Below are 19,880 nucleotides of genomic sequence, written 5' to 3'. Positions count from 1 at the left end.
CAGCATCAGTATAACACACATGGTCACCACGGTAACCAGAACCAGCATCACACACATGGTCACCACGGTAACCAGAACCAGCATCACACACACACACAAAGAATTAAATTCTGTAAATTCAGTAAAACCTGCACTTGCTCTAACTATTTTCAGAGATTAAAATTCAGAATATTATAAAGGATTTAAAACATTCTAATGCCAAAGATATAGATGGTTTGGACTGTAGATTCTTAAAAGGTAATAGTGATATGTTTTTAGCATCAATTACTCATCTAGTTAATTTATCAATTGGACAATCTATTTTCCCAAATTGTTGGAAAACTGGATTAGTTATTCCAGTCTTCAAGGCAGGTGATCCGAGTAGAGTTGAAAATTATAGGCCGATCTCAATTTTATCAGTAGTGTCTAAAATATTAGAAAAGGTAGTAACTGAGCAAATTGTAAATTATTTAAATGTACAAAATGTATTGTGCACTATGCAATTTGGGTTCCGTAAACAGCACTCAACAGAAACGGCTGTGTGTCATTTTATTGAGCAAGTGAGGTCAAAATTAGATAAAGGTGGGGTTGTGGGTGCAGTATTCCTTGATTTGAAAAAGGCATTCGATACGCTAAATCATAATGTTTTAATGTCTAAATTATTACATTTGAATTTTTCGGTAGAAACAATGAAGTGGATCGAATCTTATCTCACATCGAGGAAACAGTGTACACGGATTGAAACGCAGGTATCGTCTTTGAGAGAGTGTTTTACGGGAGTACCGCAGGGGTCTGTATTAGGGCCCTTACTTTTTAGTTTGTATTTGAATGATTTACCTGATGTTTGCCCGGATGTAAATATTCAAATGTACGCCGATGACACTGTTGTATATGTACATGGTAAAACAAATGAACAAGTTGCACAAAAATTAGATGTCGCAATGTCCAAAATTTCAGACTGGCTTACTCAGTGTTGTTTAACGTTAAATGTTCAGAAAACTGCCTGTATGTATTTTAAAATTAAAAGGAGGGTGGAGAATCTTCCTGATATATTAGTTTGTGGTGAAAAATTACAAATTGTGTCATATTTTACATATCTCAGAGTTATTTTAGATACGCAGTTAACATTTGAAAAGCATATAAAAAAAATAGTTTGCGTAGTGACACCTCAACTTAGAAACTTTAAATTTATATGGAGTCAACTCTCACTGGAAGCCGCAAGAATTTATTTGCATTCTTTGATTTTTTCTCATTTTTCTTGTCACAATCAGGAAAATCTACTCTCAGACCTTTATATACTTTATACAAACGTGCTTTAAAGGTATTTGACAAGAAACCTAATAGATACCATCACTGTCTTATAATCCAAAAGCACAATTTTCTTACTTTTGACAATTTTATTATATTTCACAGTTGTTGTTTAATGTATAAAATTGTAAATGATCTTGCACCTCCTCCTTTAAAAGCATTTGTAGCTTCACGTAGAGAAAATCTAAGACAAACAAGGGCTTCATTAAGAGGTGATTGTGAAGCACATTTTAGAGTAACTGAGTTTGGTCGATCAACTTTTTCTGTAAGAGCTGTTAAAAACTGGAATAACTTACCAATTGTTATTAGACAATGTCATACATTGACACAGTTCAAGCTGCATTTGAAAATGTGGTTAAAAAGGAGTCAGGTCTGTAATCATTAGTTACTCGTGTTTTGTCAAGGTTTTTAATTATGGGGGATTGATTTTGTAATATTATGTGATTTTATAGGATGTATATTGAGATTTTTTAGTAGTAATATTGCTGTATTTATTGTTAAATGATAGACAATGTGGCGTATATTATATTTTGTGGGTTATTTGTATTGTATGTAATGTAATTTGATATTTTCTGCCCAGGGACTGCAGATGAAATTTAGCCCTGTGGCTAATTCTGGGACAGTTTTTCTTTACTGTCCATTGTCCCTGTCAAATAAAGAGAAAACAAACAAACACAGCAGAGCGGCACGATTAATCATCAAAAGAATCGAGACCTCACTTTAAAGCGGTGTTTGATTATGATTCCACTTTTCTAGCTGTAGTTAGTGTGTAATGTTGTGTTTGATCATAAACAACATCTGCAAAGTTACAACGCTCAACGTTCAAAGCAAAGGGAGATATTTGCTTTTACAGAAAAGGACTACAACAAACGGCTGGTAGGAACTACACGACATCCCTCCCGGGTTAGTGACATTACCAACCCTAGCATTTACATAAACCCCGCCCCCTGAACACGATTTATAGACGTTATAGGCCAACGTCACAATTACGTCTCAGCGCTAACCAGCACAGATTCGACTACATAATAAGGAGCTTAAATTACTGTTATCCTTATTAAATGTCATCTTGTTGTGTTGTTGGGTTCTAGAATAGACGGAGTACAGGCTCCAACTTTACATGTTATCGCATAATGTTTTCTAAATGATTGTGATTATTTGTGAATCATCTATGATTGTAGTTTTGATTGATTGTGACTAGACTTTTTGAAGAACCTGGTAAAAAAAGGGTAATCGAATACACAGTTAAACACTGTCTTGGCTGACACGCCTCTGCAGCATTGGATGGCGGTCGGGCACAGTGCCTCTGGGATGGCAGACCGGGGTGGTGGTCCCTCTTTTTAAGAAGGGGGACCGGAGGGTGTGTTCCAACTACAGGGGGATCACACTTCTCAGCCTCCCCGGGAAAGTCTATGCTAGGGTACTGGAGAGGAGAATATGGCCGATAGTAGAACCTCGGATTCAGGAGGAACAGTGCGGTTTCGTCCCGGCCGTGGAACACTGGACCAGCTCTATACCCTCTACAGGGTGCTGGAGGGTTCATGGGAGTTTGCCCAGCCAATCCACATGTGCTTTGTGGATTTGGAGAAGGCATTCGTCTGTCCCTCGTGGCGGCCTGTGGAGGGTGCTCCGGGAGTATGGGGTCCGGGGTCCTTTGCTAAGGGCTGTCCGGTCCCTGTACGACCGGAGCAGGAGCTTGGTTTGCGTTGCCGGCAGTAAGTCAGACTTCTTCCCGGTGCATGTTGGACTCCGGCAGGGCTGTCCTTTGTCACCGGTACTGTTCATAACTTTTATGGACAGAATTTCTAGGCGCAGCCAGGGGCCGGAGGGTGTCGGGTTTGGGGACCACACGATTTCGTCTCTGCTCTTTGCAGATGATGTTGTCGTGTTGGCCCCAGCAGACCAGGACCTTCAGCATGCACTGGGACGGTTTGCAGCCGAGTGTGAAGCGGCTGGGATGAGAATCAGCACCTCCAAATCCGAGGCCATGGTCCTCAGTCGGAAAAGGGTGGCTTGCCTACTTCAGGTTGGTGGAGAGTTCCTGCCTCAAGTGGAGGAGTTCAAGTATCTTGGGTCTTATTCACGAGTGAGGGAAGGGTGGAACGGGAGATTGACAGACGGATCGGTGCAGCTTCTGCAGTAATGCGGTCGATGTACCGGTCAATCTACGTTCCTACTCTCACCTATGGTCATGAGCTTTGGGTCATGACCGAAAGAACAAGATCCCGGATACAGGCGGCCGAAATGAGCTTTCTCCGCAGAGTGGCTGGGCGATCCCTCAGAGATCGGGTGAGGAGCTCGGTCACTCGGGAGGAGCTCAGAGTAGAGCCGCTGCTCCTCCACATCGAGAGGGGTCAGCTGAGGTGGCTCGCGCATCGGCTCCGGATGCCTCCTGGACGCCTTCCCGGGAAGTTATATTATTATAGTGTTTATGTTTACAGTGTTGATCTTCTGATCTGCTGTTATTATAGTGTTTATGTTTACAGTGTTGATCTTCTGATCTGCTGTTATTATAGTGTTTATGTTTACAGTGTTGATCTTCTGATCTGCTGTTATTATAGTGTTTATGTTTACAGTGTTGAGCTTCTGATCCGCTGTTATTATAGTGTTTATGTTTACAGTGTTGATCTTCTGATCTGCTGTTATTATAGTGTTTATGTTTACAGTGTTGATCTTCTGATCTGCTGTTATTATAGTGTTTATGTTTACAGTGTTGAGCTTCTGATCCGCTGTTATTATAGTGTTTATGTTTACAGTGTTGATCTTCTGATCCGCTGTTATTATAGTGTTTATGTTTACAGTGTTGATCTTCTGATCCGCTGTTATTATAGTGTTTATGTTTACAGTGTTGATCTTCTGATCTGCTGTTATTATAGTGTTTATGTTTACAGTGTTGATCTTCTGATCTGCTGTTATTATAGTGTTTATGTTTACAGTGTTGATCTTCTGATCCGCTGTTATTATAGTGTTTATGTTTACAGTATTGATCTTCTGATCCGCTGTTATTATAGTGTTTATGTTTACAGTGTTGATCTTCTGATCCGCTGTTATTATAGTGTTTATGTTTACAGTGTTGATCTTCTGATCCGCTGTTATTATAGTGTTTATGTTTACAGTGTTGATCTTCTGATCCGCTGTTATTATAGTGTTTATGTTTACAGTATTGATCTTCTGATCCGCTGTTATTATAGTGTTTATGTTTACAGTGTTGATCTTCTGATCCGCTGTTATTATAGTGTTTATGTTTACAGTATTGATCTTCTGATCCGCTGTTATTATAGTGTTTATGTTTACAGTGTTGATCTTCTGATCCGCTGTTATTATAGTGTTTATGTTTACAGTGTTGATCTTCTGATCTGCTGTTATTATAGTGTTTATGTTTACAGTGTTGATCTTCTGATCTGCTGTTATTATAGTGTTTATGTTTACAGTGTTGATCTTCTGATCTGCTGTTATTATAGTGTTTATGTTTACAGTGTTGATCTTCTGATCCGCTGTTATTATAGTGTTTATGTTTACAGTGTTGATCTTCTGATCCGCTGTTATTATAGTGTTTATGTTTACAGTGTTGAGCTTCTGATCTGCTGTTATTATAGTGTTTATGTTTACAGTGTTGATCTTCTGATCCGCTGTTATTATAGTGTTTATGTTTACAGTGTTGATCTTCTGATCCGCTGTTATTATAGTGTTTATGTTTACAGTGTTGATCTTCTGATCCGCTGTTATTATAGTGTTTATGTTTACAGTGTTGATCTTCTGATCTGCTGTTATTATAGTGTTTATGTTTACAGTGTTGATCTTCTGATCCGCTGTTATTATAGTGTTTATGTTTACAGTGTTGATCTTCTGATCCGCTGTTATTATAGTGTTTATGTTTACAGTGTTGATCTTCTGATCCGCTGTTATTATAGTGTTTATGTTTACAGTGTTGATCTTCTGATCCGCTGTTATTATAGTGTTTATGTTTACAGTGTTGAGCTTCTGATCCGCTGTTATTATAGTGTTTATGTTTACAGTGTTGATCTTCTGATCTGCTGTTATTATAGTGTTTATGTTTACAGTATTGATCTTCTGATCTGCTGTTATTATAGTGTTTATGTTTACAGTGTTGATCTTCTGATCCGCTGTTATTATAGTGTTTATGTTTACAGTATTGATCTTCTGATCCGCTGTTATTATAGTGTTTATGTTTACAGTGTTGATCTTCTGATCCGCTGTTATTATAGTGTTTATGTTTACAGTATTGATCTTCTGATCCGCTGTTATTATAGTGTTTATGTTTACAGTGTTGAGCTTCTGATCTGCTGTTATTATAGTGTTTATGTTTACAGTGTTGATCTTCTGATCCGCTGTTATTATAGTGTTTATGTTTACAGTGTTGATCTTCTGATCCGCTGTTATTATAGTGTTTATGTTTACAGTGTTGATCTTCTGATCCGCTGTTATTATAGTGTTTATGTTTACAGTGTTGATCTTCTGATCTGCTGTTATTATAGTGTTTATGTTTACAGTGTTGATCTTCTGATCTGCTGTTATTATAGTGTTTATGTTTACAGTATTGATCTTCTGATCTGCTGTTATTATAGTGTTTATGTTTACAGTGTTGATCTTCTGATCTGCTGTTATTATAGTGTTTATGTTTACAGTGTTAATCTTCTGATCTGCTGTTATTATAGTGTTTATGTTTACAGTGTTGATCTTCTGATCCGCTGTTATTATAGTGTTTATGTTTACAGTGTTGATCTTCTGATCCGCTGTTATTATAGTGTTTATGTTTACAGTGTTGATCTTCTGATCCGCTGTTATTATAGTGTTTATGTTTACAGTGTTGATCTTCTGATCCGCTGTTATTATAGTGTTTATGTTTACAGTGTTGATCTTCTGATCCGCTGTTATTATAGTGTTTATGTTTACAGTGTTGATCTTCTGATCCGCTGTTATTATAGTGTTTATGTTTACAGTGTTGATCTTCTGATCTGCTGTTATTATAGTGTTTATGTTTACAGTGTTGATCTTCTGATCCGCTGTTATTATAGTGTTTATGTTTACAGTGTTGATCTTCTGATCCGCTGTTATTATAGTGTTTATGTTTACAGTGTTGATCTTCTGATCCGCTGTTATTATAGTGTTTATGTTTACAGTGTTGATCTTCTGATCTGCTGTTATTATAGTGTTTATGTTTACAGTGTTGATCTTCTGATCTGCTGTTATTATAGTGTTTATGTTTACAGTATTGATCTTCTGATCTGCTGTTATTATAGTGTTTATGTTTACAGTGTTGATCTTCTGATCTGCTGTTATTATAGTGTTTATGTTTACAGTGTTAATCTTCTGATCTGCTGTTATTATAGTGTTTATGTTTTCAGTGTTGATCTTCTGATCCGCTGTTATTATAGTGTTTATGTTTACAGTATTGATCTTCTGATCCGCTGTTATTATAGTGTTTATGTTTACAGTGTTGATCTTCTGATCCGCTGTTATTATAGTGTTTATGTTTACAGTGTTGATCTTCTGATCTGCTGTTATTATAGTGTTTATGTTTACAGTATTGATCTTCTGATCCGCTGTTATTATAGTGTTTATGTTTACAGTGTTGATCTTCTGATCTGCTGTTATTATAGTGTTTATGTTTACAGTGTTGATCTTCTGATCTGCTGTTATTATAGTGTTTATGTTTACAGTGTTGATCTTCTGATCCGCTGTTATTATAGTGTTTATGTTTACAGTGTTGATCTTCTGATCCGCTGTTATTATAGTGTTTATGTTTACAGTGTTGATCTTCTGATCCGCTGTTATTATAGTGTTTATGTTTACAGTGTTGATCTTCTGATCCGCTGTTATTATAGTGTTTATGTTTACAGTATTGATCTTCTGATCCGCTGTTATTATAGTGTTTATGTTTACAGTGTTGATCTTCTGATCTGCTGTTATTATAGTGTTTATGTTTACAGTATTGATCTTCTGATCCGCTGTTATTATAGTGTTTATGTTTACAGTATTGATCTTCTGATCCGCTGTTATTATAGTGTTTATGTTTACAGTGTTGATCTTCTGATCCGCTGTTATTATAGTGTTTATGTTTACAGTGTTGATCTTCTGATCCGCTGTTATTATAGTGTTTATGTTTACAGTGTTGATCTTCTGATCCGCTGTTATTATAGTGTTTATGTTTACAGTGTTGATCTTCTGATCCGCTGTTATTATAGTGTTTATGTTTACAGTGTTGATCTTCTGATCCGCTGTTATTATAGTGTTTATGTTTACAGTGTTGATCTTCTGATCCGCTGTTATTATAGTGTTTATGTTTACAGTGTTGAGCTTCTGATCCGCTGTTATTATAGTGTTTATGTTTACAGTATTGATCTTCTGATCTGCTGTTATTATAGTGTTTATGTTTACAGTGTTGATCTTCTGATCCGCTGTTATTATAGTGTTTATGTTTACAGTATTGATCTTCTGATCCGCTGTTATTATAGTGTTTATGTTTACAGTGTTGATCTTCTGATCCGCTGTTATTATAGTGTTTATGTTTACAGTGTTGATCTGATCTGCTGTTATTATAGTGTTTATGTTTACAGTATTGATCTTCTGATCCGCTGTTATTATAGTGTTTATGTTTACAGTGTTGATCTTCTGATCTGCTGTTATTATAGTGTTTATGTTTACAGTATTGATCTTCTGATCCGCTGTTATTATAGTGTTTATGTTTACAGTGTTGATCTTCTGATCTGCTGTTATTATAGTGTTTATGTTTACAGTGTTGATCTGATCTGCTGTTATTATAGTGTTTATGTTTACAGTATTGATCTTCTGATCTGCTGTTATTATAGTGTTTATGTTTACAGTGTTGATCTTCTGATCTGCTGTTATTATAGTGTTTATGTTTACAGTGTTGATCTTCTGATCCGCTGTTATTATAGTGTTTATGTTTACAGTGTTGAGCTTCTGATCTGCTGTTATTATAGTGTTTATGTTTACAGTATTGATCTTCTGATCCGCTGTTATTATAGTGTTTATGTTTACAGTGTTGATCTGATCTGCTGTTATTATAGTGTTTATGTTTACAGTATTGATCTTCTGATCCGCTGTTATTATAGTGTTTATGTTTACAGTGTTGATCTGATCTGCTGTTATTATAGTGTTTATGTTTACAGTGTTGATCTTCTGATCCGCTGTTATTATAGTGTTTATGTTTACAGTATTGATCTTCTGATCTGCTGTTATTATAGTGTTTATGTTTACAGTGTTGATCTTCTGATCTGCTGTTATTATAGTGTTTATGTTTACAGTGTTGATCTTCTGATCTGCTGTTATTATAGTGTTTATGTTTACAGTGTTGAGCTTCTGATCCGCTGTTATTATAGTGTTTATGTTTACAGTGTTGATCTTCTGATCCGCTGTTATTATAGTGTTTATGTTTACAGTGTTGATCTTCTGATCTGCTGTTATTATAGTGTTTATGTTTACAGTGTTGATCTTCTGATCCGCTGTTATTATAGTGTTTATGTTTACAGTGTTGATCTTCTGATCTGCTGTTATTTTAGTGTTTATGTTTACAGTGTTGATCTTCTGATCCGCTGTTATTATAGTGTTTATGTTTACAGTGTTGATCTTCTGATCCGCTGTTATTATAGTGTTTATGTTTACAGTATTGATCTTCTGATCTGCTGTTATTATAGTGTTTATGTTTACAGTGTTGATCTTCTGATCCGCTGTTATTATAGTGTTTATGTTTACAGTGTTGATCTTCTGATCCGCTGTTATTATAGTGTTTATGTTTACAGTGTTGATCTTCTGATCCGCTGTTATTATAGTGTTTATGTTTACAGTGTTGATCTTCTGATCCGCTGTTATTATAGTGTTTATGTTTACAGTGTTGATCTTCTGATCCGCTGTTATTATAGTGTTTATGTTTACAGTGTTGATCTTCTGATCCGCTGTTATTATAGTGTTTATGTTTACAGTGTTGATCTTCTGATCTGCTGTTATTATAGTGTTTATGTTTACAGTGTTGATCTTCTGATCCGCTGTTATTATAGTGTTTATGTTTACAGTGTTGATCTTCTGATCTGCTGTTATTATAGTGTTTATGTTTTCAGTATTGATCTTCTGATCCGCTGTTATTATAGTGTTTATGTTTACAGTGTTGATCTTCTGATCCGCTGTTATTATAGTGTTTATGTTTACAGTATTGATCTTCTGATCCGCTGTTATTATAGTGTTTATGTTTACAGTGTTGATCTTCTGATCCGCTGTTATTATAGTGTTTATGTTTACAGTGTTGATCTTCTGATCCGCTGTTATTATAGTGTTTATGTTTACAGTGTTGATCTTCTGATCCGCTGTTATTATAGTGTTTATGTTTACAGTATTGATCTTCTGATCTGCTGTTATTATAGTGTTTATGTTTACAGTGTTGATCTTCTGATCCGCTGTTATTATAGTGTTTATGTTTACAGTGTTGATCTTCTGATCCGCTGTTATTATAGTGTTTATGTTTACAGTGTTGATCTTCTGATCCGCTGTTATTATAGTGTTTATGTTTACAGTATTGATCTTCTGATCTGCTGTTATTATAGTGTTTATGTTTACAGTGTTGATCTTCTGATCTGCTGTTATTATAGTGTTTATGTTTACAGTATTGATCTTCTGATCCGCTGTTATTATAGTGTTTATGTTTACAGTGTTGATCTTCTGATCCGCTGTTATTATAGTGTTTATGTTTACAGTGTTGATCTTCTGATCCGCTGTTATTATAGTGTTTATGTTTACAGTGTTGATCTTCTGATCCGCTGTTATTATAGTGTTTATGTTTACAGTGTTGATCTTCTGATCTGCTGTTATTATAGTGTTTATGTTTACAGTGTTGATCTTCTGATCTGCTGTTATTATAGTGTTTATGTTTACAGTGTTGATCTTCTGATCCGCTGTTATTATAGTGTTTATGTTTACAGTGTTGATCTTCTGATCTGCTGTTATTATAGTGTTTATGTTTACAGTGTTGATCTTCTGATCCGCTGTTATTATAGTGTTTATGTTTACAGTGTTGAGCTTCTGATCTGCTGTTATTATAGTGTTTATGTTTACAGTGTTGATCTTCTGATCTGCTGTTATTATAGTGTTTATGTTTACAGTGTTGATCTTCTGATCCGCTGTTATTATAGTGTTTATGTTTACAGTGTTGATCTTCTGATCCGCTGTTATTATAGTGTTTATGTTTACAGTATTGATCTTCTGATCCGCTGTTATTATAGTGTTTATGTTTACAGTGTTGATCTTCTGATCCGCTGTTATTATAGTGTTTATGTTTACAGTGTTGATCTTCTGATCCGCTGTTATTATAGTGTTTATGTTTACAGTATTGATCTTCTGATCCGCTGTTATTATAGTGTTTATGTTTACAGTGTTGATCTTCTGATCTGCTGTTATTATAGTGTTTATGTTTACAGTGTTGATCTTCTGATCCGCTGTTATTATAGTGTTTATGTTTACAGTATTGATCTTCTGATCTGCTGTTATTATAGTGTTTATGTTTACAGTGTTGATCTTCTGATCCGCTGTTATTATAGTGTTTATGTTTACAGTGTTGATCTTCTGATCTGCTGTTATTATAGTGTTTATGTTTACAGTGTTGATCTTCTGATCTGCTGTTATTATAGTGTTTATGTTTACAGTGTTGATCTTCTGATCTGCTGTTATTATAGTGTTTATGTTTACAGTGTTGATCTTCTGATCCGCTGTTATTATAGTGTTTATGTTTACAGTGTTGAGCTTCTGATCCGCTGTTATTATAGTGTTTATGTTTACAGTGTTGATCTTCTGATCCGCTGTTATTATAGTGTTTATGTTTACAGTGTTGATCTTCTGATCCGCTGTTATTATAGTGTTTATGTTTACAGTGTTGATCTTCTGATCCGCTGTTATTATAGTGTTTATGTTTACAGTGTTGATCTTCTGATCCGCTGTTATTATAGTGTTTATGTTTACAGTGTTGATCTTCTGATCTGCTGTTATTATAGTGTTTATGTTTACAGTGTTGATCTTCTGATCCGCTGTTATTATAGTGTTTATGTTTACAGTGCTGAGCTTCTGATCCGCTGTTATTATAGTGTTTATGTTTACAGTGTTGATCTTCTGATCTGCTGTTATTATAGTGTTTATGTTTACAGTATTGATCTTCTGATCCGCTGTTATTATAGTGTTTATGTTTACAGTGTTGATCTTCTGATCTGCTGTTATTATAGTGTTTATGTTTACAGTGTTGATCTTCTGATCTGCTGTTATTATAGTGTTTATGTTTACAGTGTTGATCTTCTGATCCGCTGTTATTATAGTGTTTATGTTTACAGTATTGATCTTCTGATCTGCTGTTATTATAGTGTTTATGTTTACAGTATTGATCTTCTGATCCGCTGTTATTATAGTGTTTATGTTTACAGTGTTGATCTTCTGATCTGCTGTTATTATAGTGTTTATGTTTACAGTATTGAGTATATCAACCCTTTACAGTGCTTGTGTTCTCAGTGATGATACAGTATTGTGTGTGTGTGATCTGATGTGTTATTATTGTGTATTGTGTTATTATTGTGTGGTTGTTGTTACCGTCGGGGGCCTGATCTTGCAGATGCCCGTGTTCTCTGCGATGTCTCGGATCTTGTGGATGAATCCGAAAGGGTCGCTGAAGTCCTGCCAGCTGGGCTCGAACACCGGACACTCCGGAGGAGCCACGAACTCACCGAGCTGAGACATCATCTGACACACACACACACACACACACACACACCGCTACGCCACGCGCATCATCAGACCGTGTTTACATCGACGAGGCGATCTTCAGGCGTCTGTGCCCGTCAGCTCCTCATCTCTGAAGGCTTTCCTCCAGATGCTGCGGGAACACACGAACACAAGCCCCGGGACTCGTTAGCTCGATGCTGGAGCTGAAGAGTGTATTGTCCTCGGGTCGAACAAAAGCCTCGCCGCTTCCGGGTCCCTTCACCGCGTCTCCGCGCGCATTCCTGCCCGGTTCACACCCGTTCCCCTTCGGCGATCATACCCGTGAGCCCTGCGAGCGACCGATCGGGTTTACTCCTGCAATAACAAACCCACGGTCGGCCACACAAACACGGTTAGCTTCTTCCGCTAGCCTAGCCGCTGCTCGAGTGTTTCCGGAAGTGTTACCTTTCACCTCGCCACGGCTCTACTTCCGCTTCACTCTGAGACCCAGATTTAGATTTAGTCCGCTTCACAGAGCCATGAGCATAATCAAAGTCGATATTGTAGCAAGTGAAGAAATATTGTAGGAATAGTTTCTAAAGTTGCGTGTCACTGCACAACCTGCACGTCCCAGAGCGGGGTAAAGTTAGTTTTAGGTTCGATATTCGCTGCATATTCACATAGGCTGCTTTAGGGACAGTCTGCAAATTCAGCCCACAGTGCAAACCGAAGTCCTATAATTAATGTTTTTTCGAGTTCCAAAGGTTGTAGTAGTTGTTCCTAGTGACGACCCTGGCTTACTACGTATGATATTTTGCCAATAACCCCCTTACTGTACGTACAGTTCACAAATATTAATATGAAAATATTACTGTAATTCACCTAAATATTTTTTTTATATATTTCAAAGGTTGTAGTAGTACCCTATTGACCAGACTGAATTACTACAGGTGAAATTTTGACCATACCTCCCTTACTGTACATACAGTACACAAATATTAATATGAAAATAATACTGTAATTCACCTATAGTGTTTTTTTCATGTTTCAAAGGTTGTAGTAGTACCCTACCCAGATAGCAAACTGACATCGAATCAATGTGGAAACAACGTTTCTCGTGACATTGAAACAACATCGTTTTGCTCATCGAATTAACGTTGAATCAACGCCAGACACGCCATTCAACCGCATTTCAATGTTGAATCGATGTTTTATTTTTGGTGTAATAACGTTCTGAAGTTGATTCAACGTTGAAATTTGATTGATGATTGATACTAACCTTTACAACTAAAAATCAACGTTGAATCGACATCGGTCTGCTATCTGGGTAGTGACGTCCCAGATAGCAAACTGACATCGAATCAATGTGGAAACGACGTTTCTCGTGACATTGAAACAACATCGTTTTGCTCATCGAATTAACGTTGAATCAACGTCAGACACGCCATTCAACCGCATTTCAATGTTGAATCGATGTTTTATTTTCGGTGTAATAACGTTCTGATTGATGTCATTTGATTGATGATTGATACTAACCTTTACAACTAAAAATCAACGTTGAATCGACATCGGTCTGCTATCTGGGGACTGACTTACTACAGGTGAAAATTTAACAATACCTCCCTTACTGTACGTACAGTACACAAATATTAATATGAAAATATTACTGTAATTCACTTACAGTTTGTTGTTTCAGTCGGATGTCAATGGCAAAGAAAATAAAACGAGGCATGTAGCTTATTATTAAAGCTGTGTTACTATATTTCGTTTAATATTCCACATACATACCATAAACATAAACATATCTGTCTGTTTTATTACAGGTGCTGTGAGGAAAAACACAGTGACACGCTCAGCCACGGATGCGGAGGTCACCAAGCACGCCATCAGGTGGTTCAACCTGGCGGCAGATCGGGCAACGAGGAGACGTGTCCCGCCTCCATCCACACAAACTGAGTGATAGAAGTGATTCAACAATAAAACATTTTTATTGAACCTCTTGTTGTTCACTCCCTTTCTGATAGTTTAGCTGTGCATCGTGCAGAATTTCATTGAAGTTGTAGCCTAATAGATAAAATATTTTATGTGTGCACCGACCTTGGCCTATAAAGCATTAAATTAGGTTGACTGCAAAATGAATGTAGATTAGCCAAGCCAACATATACTTAACAAAAACGGCATAGCCTTTAATCTACAACTTTTCATAAATGTAAATGTCAATTTTATATTCCATTGAGTAGTGATTACTTTTGTACAGTAAATTTATGTCTTGTATTGGAACTTTTCTGTTAGGCCTATAAATATTGTTAGGTTAAAAATTCAATGCAGATTTTAAGCTTAAAGGATAATTCCGGTATTTAACACCTTGAGTCTATATTGTAGTATGTTTTGGATGAACAAGAGTGGTGGACAACATTTTTTTGACAATGGTTCCTCTCTCGAGTTTTTGACTATAAAAGAATTGGCCATGGACCCATTTAACATGGGAGTCAATGTGCATGTCCGAAAATGTCATTAAAACAACCTTTAACATTATTTTTCAAAACTGTGCAACTCACCGAGTGATTAGTGATGTTAGTTGATGTTCCAGAAACAAAAAGTGTTGCGAAATACAGTTTCTGTCGTGTTTTATTCGTCATTTTGTAAAATCCCATTGTTGAAAAAATAGTTCCACTATAGCAAAATAAACGGATTGGAATCATATATTGCGACGATATATTGTTTATAATCATCAACGAACACCACTAACCACTCGGTGAGTTTAACAGATTTGTAAACGAACATTATTGGCTGTTTTAATGACATTTTCTGACATGCACATTGACTCCCATGTTAAATGGGTCCATGGCCAATTCTATTATAGTCAAAAACTCGAGAGAGGAACCATTGTCAAAAAAATGTTGTCCACCACTCTTGTTCATCCAAAACAAACTACAATATAGACTCAAGGTGTTAAATACCGGAATTATCCTTTAAGGTCTATTAGGCCATAGTGATAGTTTTGGTTTTATCCTATAGTTTAGTTAATCCTATTTTATCCTAGCCTACAGTAAGAACAGAAGGGATTTAAAAAATTAGATAAACGGGTCCAAAATGGACCCGGGCCAAATGAGCCACTATTTTTTGAGTCCGTTGCGGGTCCGCGGCGGATGTGTATCAATAATCGCGGATGCAGAGCGGAGGCCGTACGGAGCCACGGCGGGTCCACGATCCGCCTTCGTTGCGGATCCGTCACCGCGCGCAAGTGGACGCCGATACGGGTCCGTTCCGGAAGCCGCGATACCTCCTTTTGCTGTGTGGGCAGCGATCATTAACCCCGACTGGACCCGCCTGACCTCGGCTAGTGCTTCTGATGTTTGCTGCTGGCTCTGATGTCTAGTCTAGCGGTTAAACATGAGATATAATCGTCTTGTGTATATCTAACGGGCGATCTTTGGTCTCATTACCCAGATAGCAAACTCCCAGCAAACACAAAAAGTTTTTACAACGTTTCACAACGTTGTTTTTTGGTTGCAATTAGGTAATGTTGCAGTGCAACGTTTTAAAAACGTTTAAGAAACCACATCTAAAATAAAAAAAAGAATGTAACCAAAATAAAACGTTTTAGAAACGTTGTGAAAATACCAACCAGGTATGTTTTCTTTAGGTGGTCAAAAAAACGTAAATATCACGTTTGTCTACTACGAAAACAAAACCAGACCAAAATGCAACTTTGGCGAGACGTTTTATTTAGGTGTTAAAATAACGTTATCTGCACGTTTGAATATGACGTTTTAAAAACGTCATTACAGTACCAAAATACAACCAAATCTTTTGACACGTTTGTTTGTTTACCCTTTCATGCATGAATTATAACCTCATTCATTTTTTTTTTTTTTTTACTTTTAATTTTCAAATGTGCACTTTAGTGGACAGCATGCATTTATAGTTTAAACTGAAGAGATACTGTATTAGATATAATACAGCAATAAAAGGAATATTGGGTCTCATTCATGAAACACGAGCAGAACGAATTTTTGTGTAAATCGTGTGTAAAGTGGTTCTGGCGTAAATTTTCGGATTCATTAAAATGTTCGTATTTTCCAAATGTTAGTTGGTACGAAAGAAATCTACACCTGCTCCCAACCACGTGTAAATAGTGCGTTTAACTTCCGAACGTTTTGCTCATTAATAAGGCTGCATTTTAATTCACCTAATCGGGTACATTAACACACAGCATTTTGAAAAAATATTATTAGGCTATATATAGCAATACATATGTTTTTTCTTTTTACTTTTATTATGAGAGCCAGTAATAGCATCTGCAAACAGTAGGCTACACTTTGATAAAATAATTAATTGCTTTCAATAGGGCTGGGCTATATTTTTTCGAAGTGAACTAATTCGTTTTTTGCAGTCGCTTCATGTCGAACCATTTTCTTTTCACTTCTGGGACTGTTCGATTAACAGATGGAACTCCAGTAACTGCATCTGTAATATCTGCCAAGCTTCCTTTTTTTAGGACCTGATATGCCACTATAGGCTACGCTTGAAAATAAAATGTGGCGTTTTTAATGAACTTCTGATAATAAAACTTCAATTTCTGCATCTGAGAAATTGTTCTTTTTCATTCGCTTTTGAGAAGACATTTTGAAATCCTTCGTTTGGTGTCATAATATGATGCCCATATATAGTTGGCAGTCGGACTTAATGGGCGGGATTTATGGTAATTGGGAATGAGCGTGCACGCGCGTCCCATTTACGACTGATTGGAATTCATAACACACACACACACGTTTCACTATCACATCTGACGTTTACGAAGTATTTGTGAATCAGGAGAAGAGTTTTCGGGAAGGTCTCTTTACGCGCAAATCACTGACATATTTACTCGTATATTTACGAATGTTTCATGAATGAGGCCCAACGTGTGTATTTAACAAACCAATCAATATAATTATATAAAATCATGTGAAATACACAAAAAATATAAATGCACAATATTGCAAAAGGTAGGCTAATTTAACTTCATACTCCCTCCAGTGTACCAAAAGTATGGCAATTTACCCTTATTATATGATGATTCTGATCACATTTCTAACATAGCTCGAAAAGCGATCAGGTGTTTTCAATATCATCTGAAATGAGCAGTGTTTGGGTGATAATTCTTTCTGATTATGTTCAAGATGGAATGTTTGGGACCAATCTGAACCAATCTCCATCTCGTTAAATTGGATAACTTTTCTAAATAAGTTTTATGATTTAGTTTATGCATTTTCTTATCTTCTCTTAGAATCTTAAACTTTCTTCCTCTTTTCTTTTCTTTTTTTTTCCTTTCCCCACAGATATTAATAAAATAACTGTTATATATATTCACAAGTGTTAGTCTCTTTTTTTTTTCATGCTCTCTCTCCTTACGTCAACAGAATCTCCTCAGTGACCTGGGTTACACTATTAATCGCTAGGGGTGGGTAGATCGAGGCTTTCGTGAAAAGCAAATGTGCCGTATTGTGTCGAGGCTTCGAAACACTCTGACACCGTCTTCATGATGATCTCTAGCGACTGTGTACGTACAGTACACAAATATTGATACTAAATTATTACTGTAATTCACCTTTAGTGTTTTTTCAAGTTTCAAAGGTTTTAGTAATTCCCTAGTGACCAGACTGACTTGATACAGGTGGAATTTTGACCATACCTCCCTTACTGTACGTACAGTACACAAATATTAATATTAAAATATTACTGTAATTCACCTATAGTGTTTTTTCATATTTCAAAGGTTGTAGTAATTCCCTAGTGACCAGACTGACTTACTACAGGTGAAATTGACCATACCTCCCTTACTGTACGTACAGTACACAAATATTAATATTAAAATATTACTGTAATTCACCTATAGTGTTTTTTCATATTTCAAAGGTTGTAGTAATTCCCTAGTGACCAGACTGACTTACTACAGGTGAAATTGACCATACCTCCCTTACTGTACGTACAGTACACACATTAATTTGAAAATATTACTGTAATTCACTTATAGTGGGTTTTTTTCATGTTTCAAAGGCTGTAGTTGTGCAAAAGGCTCAAGTGATGTGAGTCTGGACAGAGTATGTACTGCGAGTGTTCGCTCGGACCACGCCCCCTTTCAGACATGTTGCGACATGCCCTAGCTTGCAGAGAACGGCTGTCAGTTTAGTTTCAGTTTCATCAGTTTATTAGTTAAGCTTCAGATTGTGTTCGTGTGCGTCAGTGATCACAAGTAAGTTACAATTATATCATATAGATAAGGTAATATTAGCGATATTATTATGGTTGAGTTTACAGTCAGTGATAGCCTTTATCTCTGTTGTATGTGTAGCTTGTATGGCATTCTTATTGTGGTTCGCTTTTCATGACATGTTTAGCACTGTTTATTTAAGTGACTAAGGAGAGTTATTAGCCTCAATTGTGTTGATGTTAGTTAACATCTATGTTTATTTCCTTTCTTTTAGAACCACACTTACACTGTAAAGTTCATGATAAATAGTGCCTGTGCATCTGTATTTCAAAGTATATATAAAAACCTTCAACGAATATTCCTGCCTTCCGTGTCCTGACTAGACACCCCATATTGGTGACTAATTTTCATAACCAGTAGAGCCCCATTACAGTAGTAATTCCCTAGTGACCAGACTGACTTGATACAGGTGGAATTTTGACCATACCTCCCTTACTGTACGTACAGTACACATATATTAATATGAAAATATTACTGTAATTCACCTATAGTGTTTTTTCATGTTTCAAAGGTTGTAGTAATTCCCTAGTGACCAGACTGACTTACTAGGTGAAATTTTGACAATACCTCCCTTACTGTACGTACAGTACACAAATATTAATATGAAAATATTACTGTAATTCACTTATAGTGGGTTTTTTTCATGTTTCAAAGGCTGTAGTAATTCCCTAGTGACCAGACTGACTTGATACAGGTGGAATTTTGACCATACCTCCCTTACTGTACGTACAGTACACATATATTAATATGAAAATATTACTGTAATTCACTTAAAGTTTTTTTTCACGTTTCAAAGGTTGTAGTAATTCCCTAGTGACCAGACTGACTTACTACAGGTGAAATTTTGACCATACCTCCCTTACTGTACGTACAGTACACAACTATTGATACTAAAATATTACTGTAATTCACCTAAATAATTTTTTCACAAACTTGAAAAAACACTAAAGGTGAATTACAGTAATATTTTAGTATCAATATTTGTGTACTGTACGTATAGTAAAGGATATATTGTTAAAATTTCACCTGTAGTAAGTCAGTCTGGTCAATAGGGTACTACTACAACCTTTGAAATATGAAAAAATGATTTAGGTGAATTACAGTAATATTTTAGTATCAATATTTGTGTACTGTACGTACAGTAAATTATGTATTGTTAAATTGTCACCTGTAGTAAGTCAGTCTGGTCACTAGGGAATTACTACAACCTTTGAAACTTGAAAAAACACTAAAGGTGAATTACAGTAATATTTTCATATTAATATTTGTGTACTGTACGTACAGTAAGGGAGGTATTGTTAAATTTTCACCTGTAGTAAGTCAGTCTGGTCACTAGGGAATTACTACAACCTTTGAAACGTGAAAAAACACTATAAGTGAATTACAGTAATATTTTCATATTAATATTTGTGTACTGTACGTACAGTAAGGGAGGTATTGTTAAATTTTCACCTGTAGTAAGTCAGTCTGGTCACTAGGGAATTACTACAACCTTTGAAACGTGAAAAAACACTATAAGTGAATTACAGTAATATTTTCATATTAATATTTGTGTACTGTACGTACAGTAAGGGAGGTATGGTCAAAATGTCACCTGTAGTAAGTCAGTCTGGTCACTAGGGAATTA

General features: G+C 36.1%; 1 protein-coding gene across 1 annotated transcript in view; it reads right to left on the bottom strand.

Moving 5' to 3' along the window:
- kdm5a (lysine demethylase 5A) overlaps nucleotides 1-12,447 on the bottom strand; it is a 47,152-nt gene extending 34,705 nt beyond the window's left edge. Inside the window, exon 1 of the mRNA XM_079623264.1 lies at nucleotides 11,887-12,447. Within this exon, the coding sequence (XP_079479390.1) occupies nucleotides 11,887-12,036 (150 nt within the window). The 5' untranslated portion in view covers nucleotides 12,037-12,447. The remainder of the gene's footprint in view (nucleotides 1-11,886) is intronic.
- Between the last annotated feature and the right edge of the window lie 7,433 nt (nucleotides 12,448-19,880).

This window comes from Phoxinus phoxinus (genome assembly GCF_949152265.1).
Source record: "Phoxinus phoxinus genome assembly, chromosome: 9".
Taxonomy (NCBI): Eukaryota; Metazoa; Chordata; class Actinopteri; order Cypriniformes; family Leuciscidae; genus Phoxinus; species Phoxinus phoxinus.
Note: the sequence above shows the minus strand (reverse complement) of the source record. Positions and strands in the feature narration are given on the sequence as shown.